Consider the following 10091-nt stretch of genomic DNA (forward strand, 5'->3'; position numbering starts at 1 on the left):
ATCATGGGCCTATTACAGCAATTGAAGCTTTAATCTTTGTTAGACATAGGACTTTCTGGCCATATATGTTACATATTAATTTACACAATTGTCTAAAATTTCCACTTGTACATGAATAACATAATAGAGTATTATTTTACACAAAAGTTTGGTCGAGTACGCTCCCTCATACCATTCATTTATATATGTGCATGTGTGCCCAACAAACAAATTTGGAAAGAGTAACTGCCCATACATGAACTTCCTAAGACGATATTCTTTTTACAACTTATACAAGTAAGGAAACTTTCTCTAAAAATTTGGAAACTCTCCTCTCATAAGCGAAAACAAGAATTGGTAAGAAGTCTTATATAACACAACTTTTAGACTTGGGAGACCTATTAAACATATAATTAAAACTTCAAAAATCTATTACACTCCACCAAATAGAAACAAATTTAAAATTCCAGGAAGTAATCTTATAATTTAACCTAAAATTGAGTAACTGTGTTTGTATTCATAATTATTGTTTCAAGTGTTTTACTGCTTTTCCATTCACTTCATACCCTATATTTGTAGAGTTTGAATTAATTAAAACTCAAAAACTATTAATGAACAAGAATGGCTTTCATGAGCATAAATCACTTCCTCTTTTATTTCTTGATTTTTGTTGATTTAAAATGGACCCTAAAAATAATTACCAACTCTAGCTTAATTCAATCACTAGAGTTTAAGTCTTAATTGATATTATTACTTGTTTATAATCTTAATTAATTCAATTTCGAAATTTTAGAAGTCATAAATGGATTTTTCTCCTAAAAACAATTATAATTAATTACCTCGAACTAAAAGAGTTCATTAATCACCACTTTTAAATGCACCACATTATTTAAAAGAAAAACATATTGAAATATAAAAGAAATCTAAAAGAGAAATCGAGCTTTTTAAACCAATTTATTTCCCAAACATCTTTAGTTCTTATCGTATTTGTCTTGTAGTATTATAAAATACTCGACATCTAAGAATGTAGAAATTCCCAAGCATTGTAAAATGTCTAGACAAAGGATATCAAATTATATCAAATTGATTGTAAATTAACGAGTAGTCGTAATAGAAATCCTACGAATGTGATGTAAATTTAAGACACTCTTGAATAAAAGTCCTAAGAAACAAATACAATAATCAAAATATTTTTAGATGTCTACAAAAATATATCTTCAAACAAACATGATAATCTAAAGATGTCGAATATCTATAATTCCGTATATCTATAATTACAGACATATATGATTATGGTTTTCTACATTCCCAAAAATAAACACCACTAAAAGGTTTATTACAATTGCACTCATAAATTTTTGTTTTGATCAACTACTCTAACTGTTTGCAATCAAGTTTCAACCAACAAGGCTACTTGCATCTTAACCTTCAAACTTCTATGTTAAATTGCAAATTTGATACCTATAGTTAGGAGAAAATTAGAAATTAGTTTTTATAGTTAAAAAATGGACATTTTTTAAAATAGCAAAATAAATTAAAATATTTAGACGTTATAGCAAAATTTTGGATTCTATCGATGAAAGAGACTGATAGACTCTGTCTATCAATGTCACTGGTAGAAGCATATTAGTGTCTATAAATGTTTATTATTGATAGAATTCGAAATTTTGCTATATGTTAGTAAATATTTTTGTCAAATTTACTATTTTTGACAATTCTTTTGAAAAAAATACCTATAATGTAGTCTCATAAATAGTCTCGATGGTTTGATAAAATTTCCTTAGATAATAACTATTGTAGGGACTATTTAGAAAGGTTTTACCGAACTATATACTAAATTCTGACATTTGTAATTTAACCAAAAATAAAAACTACAAAAACAGCACAAAGACAGTTCGACACTTGGGAGTATGAAATGCATATGAAACGAAGTTTTGGGCATCAGAAATTATATAAGCTAACCAAGTAGAATCAAAACTCACAACACTGAACCAGCGAAATAATTTCTGACCCAAGAATGTGAACATTCAATATAAAAAGTTGAGCTAATGTCAAATCATCCAAGAAGGGAGAAGATCCTGCCCTATGCTATATAGACATAGACATAATCTGGCGAGCTATACCTGGATCTAGTTGCAACAGCTCCCTCAAGTTGTTCTCCACCTCAGCCATCTGCCTCTCTAAATACTCCTTTGAGCTCTGCAAATGTTCAACAAAACCATCTTTCATGACGGGAGAAAAAAGAAAAAGCCAAATGCCATTTGTCCAAGATAAAACAAGAATAACATTATATATACATATAAGAATACCTCTAAGAAATTTCAAAGGGAAACATTGAAAGCACATTGCATTCCAAATCTCAAGGACGCTTCCACCAGTCATAATGTTACTTACACAAGTAATTTGAGATAAAAGGGAAAGAAGGGGTAAAAACAGAGGAATAAGTTTCCGTTAAGACTCCTTAACCTGAGCAGAAAAATCTCAACAATGGCTAAAACAGACACAGTACTCTGATTAACATATATTGCAATAATATCACCAGTTCAACAAGCCAAAATAGAGTCTAAAAGAGAACACAAATGGAAGGCAAGATCAAACAAATAAAGAAATAACCAGCTCCTTCGAGAAGGTTGGAATCCTCTCCCTTAAAGCTCACAGCAGCTTTTTACCAAATAAAACCTAAAAACATTAATCCCCAGAACATTCTTTATTTATATTATCAACCAGGTGGAACCCACAGGTATTTCCATCCTCTCCATTGGCCTCTCCCCAACTCATATCAGGTGCATTTCCCTTCTTGCCCCTCCTTTTATATGTATGAAGAATTGGAGATTTAACAGTTTGCTTAGTAAAAATGCCAAGAGTAAAGATAATATTGTTGGCATCCAACATTCAAACTCTTCAGCAAAGTTTATTCTTAGGGCTAGTGTGAAATTCATTCACATAAAAAAGATTGAGTAGAAAAATGTCAAATTGGCTCAATCGACTTAAATGTTTGGAAATCCCAAGAAATGCTCGAAGAGAACACCCTCCGTGCAAGTGTGGATAAATTAAAACATATGTACCAAAGTCAAAATTAGTGAGGCAAGAAAATATACAACTATGACGGGCAAGAACATGTTATTTAGGGAAGTCAAATATAACAAAATCTTCGAAAAGAGACAACGTCAATGACATGTATACACAATTGGAAAAAAATAATGTAGATCTCCCGTCTCTACAGAGGAAACTGATATTAATATGTACCTGGAGCGAGGCAATTGCAGTTTCACTATCCTTGAACTTTTGCTCCTGCTCATTCATTAGAACTGACTTTGACTCTAAAACAAACCTGGTCAGGACGAAGCAACACAGAGTAAGAGAATTTCATCTGTATAGTATGGGAAATGAAAGGTCTAAACTTTAAGTCGATCACTTAATTGCAACATAACTCACGTTCTCCCTGCACCACAAAAAATGATGAAAGGAAATCAATGATAAGTGAAGTTAATCTAACAAGGTTTTACTTCTACACGTTTTGCCAGAATCATGATTTAGGCTAAGGGTGAACGACCTTCCAGTTAAAAATAAAGCTTTGATAAGTACCTATAGATTTGTATGTATTAGTGTCTTCAGACAACTGTTTAAGTTCCTCCAAGGTCAAAAAAGCGCGCTTCTTCTCTCCCTCCTTGCCTCGTATCTGGGTTTGCAACTGTAAAGAAAGGAAAAGATCAGCGTTAACTCATAAAGTAAAAAATTCTCTGTTTAGATAAAGTGACGTAGAAGAATGACAAAGAACTAATTTGTAATGCACAAAAGATAGAAACTGCATCAGTGCATCTAGAATTTAATCTTGAGATGCTTAGGACTTTCCTTAGTTACTATCCCATGTTATGTTCTTGACATTCCGATATAAACTGTGACATCAAATTACTATTTATAACTTTTTTAATAACTTTAATGTAATTCTATTGTTTTCAAATAAGTAGGGTAGTGTCATATCGCTATGATCTATGATGCATTAGAGTTTTAATTGAAGACTATCTAAACTCTTGCCATTAAGTCATTTTGAGAAGATTACGATCAATTGAGTTTTAGGTTTGGTGCTTTTTCTTTCAAGTTCAACCAAGATAGCCTCTCAAAGTTTTTCAATTTAAGTGTTGAGTTACATCCCAAGAACATTTAAGCATGATTGATCATCCTATCTTGTTCTTTGAGTAGGATTGAGAAGGATTGATCATCCTATCTTGTGGCGTGCTTGGACCGCGGACTAAGGAACCTGTTCTTTGTCTCGTGAACTTTCATCACCAGGCAATTTGTGTCTAACTCAATCCTTAAGGTTGAAAACGAATCGACCAAGGGTCTTAGTTTTTGAGAACCGAGAGTTAACATACCCAAAAAGGGTTCTTGTTTCCAATTCACTAGGGATAGGGGTTTCATATGTTGAAAAGAAAAAGGTAGAACTTATAGTCTAAATTTGAGAAATATGGTTCTCATGAGAAGTGGAAAAGCATGCACTACCTTTGCAGAAAGATATCAAAAGCTTCTAACGAGTCCACAAATTGCAAAATTTGAAACAAGAGAGCAGAACTGTAGAAAATTGCAAATTATGAGCATGAGGAAGCTACCACGGATTGATTCTACAAAGAACTTGATGAGAAATTGTCGAGATGTTTGCTAATTGATAAAAAAAATTGACCTTGTAAGGATTTGTGGTGCCATCAAAATAGAAAGGTAACTCTTAAAAGGAGATCTTCAAGGTACACTAAATCTAAGTCTAGTTTCAATGCCAACTATTAATTGTTACTTTACCTACCATACATTGTTAAGGTAGAAAGTAGTTAAAAGAAGTGCATGTTGCAACTATGCATGAGAGTGATGTTTTAGCCTAAAAAGTCATTAGATAGCAAGGAATTACATGATTGTAATCTTGCTAATACTTTGAACCACTTGTTAATGGAGAAAAATGTGTTAGTGGTAGTGGGGTCGAGAGAGTAGATGATAGTGAACTTGAAACAAGAATACTTTGTGATGATTGCTATAGAAATGGAGGTCATATCAAGTAAACTTGATCATCATGAATAAAGAAGTTGTCAAAGAAAGCCCCTAGGTTGAAACACTTCCTCAAAAAGAGGATCTAAAGAAGTCAGAGTAAATAGTCTTCATCTTTATCTTCCAAACTCTTTTAGTCTCATTAACTACCAAAACCACCACCGCGACTTCCATATGCTCATTTTTTCTTTTCCCTACTCATCCTACTGTTTTGGATCTAGTTACTCAAAAGAACATTAACCCTAAACCAAGAAAAGAAAACATGAGCATAGGAAGTCGCGCTGGTGGTTTTAGTAATTCATGCATAGAGGGCAAACTGACGGCAATAGTGAATGATTTGACAACTTCCTTAGAAGAGTTTTTCACAATCAAGAGACCCAGAAAGCATAACCCAAATGATGATATTAACTCTCCTTGGACAGCCATACAGGAAAGAAATGCTATAAATTTTTCAAATGATTTTTATTTTTCAGAATACTTTTATGAACTTTTGTAATTGTACCACTTACAATATTAACCTACAGATTAGAAGGTGTCCTTACTAACTAAATACTGTGAAAAAGAATAAACTTTCCAATCATCAGCACAAAATCTGTAAGACCAATCCAGATAAGAATTATTAAAACCTTTCATTCCTATAAGTGCAAAAGATTAAACTAAACAATACCCATTAAGCCCAATAAATGAAAGGGAATTTACCTGCTTCAACTTTCCAGTAATTTCAATCATGCGACCTTGAATTTCCAAGAAAGTCTGATTCGAGAAAAGAAAATGAAAGGCTAATGCATCGGAAACATAGGAGTTGTGAGTGAAAAAAAAAGAAGAAAAAGAGATTAAAATAGTAAAAGTACTCACATCTCTGTTCGCCTCGTTCGCCATTTCGGAGATCGGAGATCGGAGCTCGCGTAAACGATGGTTATTACCAATATGATTTGTTGAACGGTCTAAGGTCTGATGTAACTGCGATGTATCCGGTCGGCTTTTTCTCCTTTTTAAATATCACCGTGGTTCATAAGTTTTGAATATAATTTTTATTTGATCTATCTTTCAAAATCTTAACACTTTTTTCTTGAGATATTAATAATACTCAATTATAGTCTTGGAGATGATCGAATCGTGAACTTTTTTTAGGAGAAAGTAGAGAATCATATTCTTAAATTCAACAACAAATAGAAATAAAAGAGTTAAAAGGTCCTCGTTTATAGTTGAAAAGTTTTGTATTTAACGAATAAATATTCAGCTATTTCTATCCTCTCTAACAAAATGATCGGAACACTTTCAATATTGAAGGTAGTCAACTCAATATATATTACAAGTAAAAGTATATATGTTCTATATAAACTAGGTACAAATTAAATATAAAAAAAATACTTATCTTGATTGAGATATTGAATTTTAGGAAGACATTTCTACTTTGATCCCTAGTTGCCTTTTTTTCATATTGGACCTTTATACGATCTGGCATTGTGATCTACTAACTTACACTTGCTATAACGAATTTTTAGTCATCCTCTTGTTTGTGTTTGAGAAGGCTCTACTTCATTTGCATCTCGCTTATTTGTTTTCTAGGTCAAGCTAGGGCCTTTTGATTGTAGGTGGAAGTAATGGTTGCATTGTGGTCATAGGTCAAAGGGAGAGATCATTCGATGGTTGCACAAAATATAAGTAGATCTTCAATTGAGCTTGCTTACTATATGCTTCATCAAAAAATTCTTCAACGTTTCTTTTTACACAATAAATACAACGAATAGAGTGTGGGCAAGGCACTCCACTGAAGTCCCATTTTCTACCGGAACATGTTCTCTTGTCAAGGTCAACCACAAATTGGGTATCACCATACTCAACCTCAAACATCATATTTCCAGCCCATATTGGTATAGTTTTCCTAGGGATTTACATTTCTTCGACCTTTTCATAATTCTATGTCCAAAGTCATCCTCCATGCATGTTATCATAAACAACATAACATACTTCTTGGTAATCCTAATCATCACTACCTTCCTAATAGTTTCAAGTAACTGAATAATTGATTTACTTCTTGCTTGTGATATAAGTGTATTGAAAGACTCAAGTACGTTATTCAACAAAAAATCACATTTTGAAGTAGAAGAAAAGGCATGCCTAGATAAGAACTTAGCAGGTATCCTCGTTGATTACTAATATGCTTCCAAGTTTAACTTGCCAAGCTTTGTTATCACCTCATCAAAATTTCTTCTATTTATACATCCAACAACACCCTAAAATAAAATTTACAACACCAACCCTTCAAACATTTTTTGAAAATTTGCATACAAATGTCGTACTCAAAAAAGTTGAGGTACATTTGGAAAAATATCGTAGACCTTATCAATACAAGGAATAATCATAAATACAAAATTTAAAAAGAAGTTGTCAAAAGTAGAACATTTAACAAAATATTTACGTTTCATGTCTTTGAGTAGTTTCGTTCGGTAAAATCTAAACAGTTTGTTAATTCTATTTTTGAAAAAACCTCAAATTTTAATATCATATTATATATAAAAAGAATTACAAACCAAAGTGACTTGTTAGAAGTGTTACCTTTTGTTGGTCAATGATAAATATATATCCATTAGATTCAAAGTGTCAGATGTTATCTTAAAGGAAGGTGAGAAACCATGTCTAACTATCTTTAGTCTCAGCTTCAACAATAACCCAAGCAGTTAGGTACAAGCATCTATGCCGATGACTGCCATAAATTATCCTTGGCATGAACCTTTCAAGTGGCAAGCATCTAAACGAATAACAGGCCTATAACCTTCTTGAATCCTTCCTTACAAGGCTTTAAACACATGTAAAATATTTTAAACGTCGGCTCATCGTCTTCTCTTAACCTTTCACATTGTATCTTCACAGTTGATCTCTCATTAATCGTTTAATTTCTTCTACATGTAACATCGCAAAGTAGGTAACTTTAAGTTTATTTATCCTAAATTAAATTTTAGCAACTATTAAAATTTTTGGGTGTTATGCGATTTAAACTGTGGAAATCCTTGATTTGTGGAATTTGAATTAATTAGATTTGGAAAAATATTTAATTAATTGAATTTGAAATTTATGATTGTTTTTAGTTGGTTTTAAGGTAGTTTATGTTAAGAGATTTGTATTTGAAAGAATTTTAATTAATTATGTGTTTGAATATATAATTAATTTAACTTAAAGGCCAAAATAATTATATTACGAGAGTAATATAATTATTTAAGGTTATATTTTATTTTTTGAAAAGGTAAAGATGATTAGATTGGAGAGAGAGGGAGATTTTGAGTAAAAAGAGAGGATTTGATGGGCTTTAAACGAAGTGAGAGAAGATTTGGTTAGTTTAATTGGAAAATAAGGAAAAGAAAAAGAATAATAATAATAATTTATTATTATTCTTAAATAGGCCTCGGGAAAACCACCCTTCATTTTCTCCCTCACTAAACCCCAATCTCACAAACCCTAGCCTCAAGGACCCGCCGCCGTCGCTGCCACTTTTTCGTCCGTCAGCCACCGCCTCTGTCTCCGCTCGATCTCTTTCATCCCCACCATTCCCGTTTTGCCAGCGTCCATAGCCGTCAGCGTTTCGTCGCTCTCCGTTAGTGGTTGTCCGTCCGCGTTCGCCCGAGCTGCGCAGGTCGCCGTCGAAGCCCAGTCGCGTCAGCCGTCCGTCGCTTTTCTTTGTTGTCAGCGACTCCGTTAGTTGCCGCCCCTACCCAAACCCGTGCACAAGATTCGCGCCGCACACCTACTGGACCCGACCCGCGCCGAGCCTCCCTAGCGCGTCTGTCTTCAACCGTGAGCCACCCCTGCCCCAGCCGTTTCCTCCTCCAGTCGTGAGCCACCTAGCCAATTTCTGCCATTTTCACCCTTTTTTTTGGTAAGTTTAGTGTGGATTTTGGGTTGGTTCTCAACAAAGACCGATTTTGGACACTAAATAATTTAATTATGGATTTGATTGAATTATTTTCTATGATAGATCAATTGAGAGTTGTACGGTAGACTTTTCCTAAACCAATGGTAGATTTGGATTCATCTTTAACTTTGACTAAGTTGAAATAATTAGAATTTGATCCTTAAGCGACTGTTAACTAATTTATTAATTTTAGTGATTAGGTTCCCTTGTGTTTAGGACTAGGCTGTTTGGAAAGCTTGATCGTGATTGTTAGGATAATTGTGTTAAGCTAATCTTCAGGTAAGAGATTTTCCTACTAGACATTCGTATTGAAGTGAGAGCTTACATGAAATTCTCCTATTATGCTTTGATGTAGCTGGTATGCATAATATGATCATGTGTATGGTGAATGGTAGTCAGGACAATCCCATGATTTTGATGACTGATAGATCCGATTGAGATATGTTATGATGATAATAATTGAATACGAATGCTATGATTGATACTTATGTCATGTTTATGATGATTTGATGGTATGTTCATGCTATGAATTGTGTGTACTGTTATCTTTATCTATTAGAGTCGTACCCACATAGGTGTCCTTCGGGATCACCACCTTTTTTTATGACTGTGTAGTCCGACGGGATCACTAGTCTAGTATGACATAGACATGATTATGAGTGATTCGACGGGATCAGTCACAGCCAAATTTTCTTAGTATTTTCCTCGGGTATACTAAAGACCAGTTTGTCCTAGGTGTTCATTTGGGTTTACCGAATATCAGATATGTTCCTACGGGATCACAAATTGCACGTTTTCAGGAACGTGCCAGTTTAGGGGTACCATTTTATAGAACTCTAATAGGAGGTTAACAGACACCTAGCGGGACTAGTAGTGGGTCCCTTACTGAGTATATTTTTATACTCACTCTTTCTTGTTTAATTTTACAAGCAGAGGTAGAGGTAAAGGCAAAGGGAAGCTGGCGAATGACAAGAAGTGACCGTTGCGAGCCATAGGAAACACTTTTGCTTCCGCCTTATGTTATTCGTTCAGATTTCAGTATTTATGAGTTTTTTTTTATTTACATTCTCCTTTTAAAACTAGATACGACCCGAGTTATGATTTTAATTAAATTTATTTCTACATACTTTTTGTTTATGATTTTAATGAGTAGTTCGAGGTTTTGTTTTAT

General features: G+C 33.5%; 1 protein-coding gene across 3 annotated transcripts; it reads right to left on the reverse strand.

Moving 5' to 3' along the window:
* Positions 1 to 1133: 1133 nt before the first annotated feature.
* On the reverse strand, positions 1134 to 6034 carry LOC103492055 (prefoldin subunit 1). 3 transcript variants are annotated; one of them, XR_007820896.1, is made up of 7 exons: positions 5866 to 6034; positions 5710 to 5763; positions 3565 to 3670; positions 3226 to 3421; positions 2289 to 2368; positions 2103 to 2178; positions 1134 to 1440 (listed from the first exon to the last, which is right to left on the reverse strand). XR_007820896.1 is itself a non-coding variant. In XM_008452240.3 (6 exons), the coding sequence occupies exons 1-6, from the start codon at positions 5887 to 5889 to the stop codon at positions 2068 to 2070; spliced, it is 387 nt and encodes a 128-aa protein (XP_008450462.1). In that variant the 5' UTR covers positions 5890 to 6033; the 3' UTR covers positions 1902 to 2067. The 3 variants fall into 3 exon arrangements, 1 of the variants encoding a protein (XP_008450462.1); XR_007820895.1 differs by lacking the exon at positions 2289 to 2368 and having other exon boundaries at positions 5866 to 6033; XM_008452240.3 differs by lacking the exons at positions 1134 to 1440; positions 2289 to 2368 and having other exon boundaries at positions 1902 to 2178; positions 3226 to 3310; positions 3415 to 3421; positions 5866 to 6033.
* Positions 6035 to 10091: the final 4057 nt, after the last annotated feature.

Source organism: Cucumis melo, chromosome 5, assembly GCF_025177605.1.
Source record: "Cucumis melo cultivar AY chromosome 5, USDA_Cmelo_AY_1.0, whole genome shotgun sequence".
Taxonomy (NCBI): Eukaryota; Viridiplantae; Streptophyta; class Magnoliopsida; order Cucurbitales; family Cucurbitaceae; genus Cucumis; species Cucumis melo.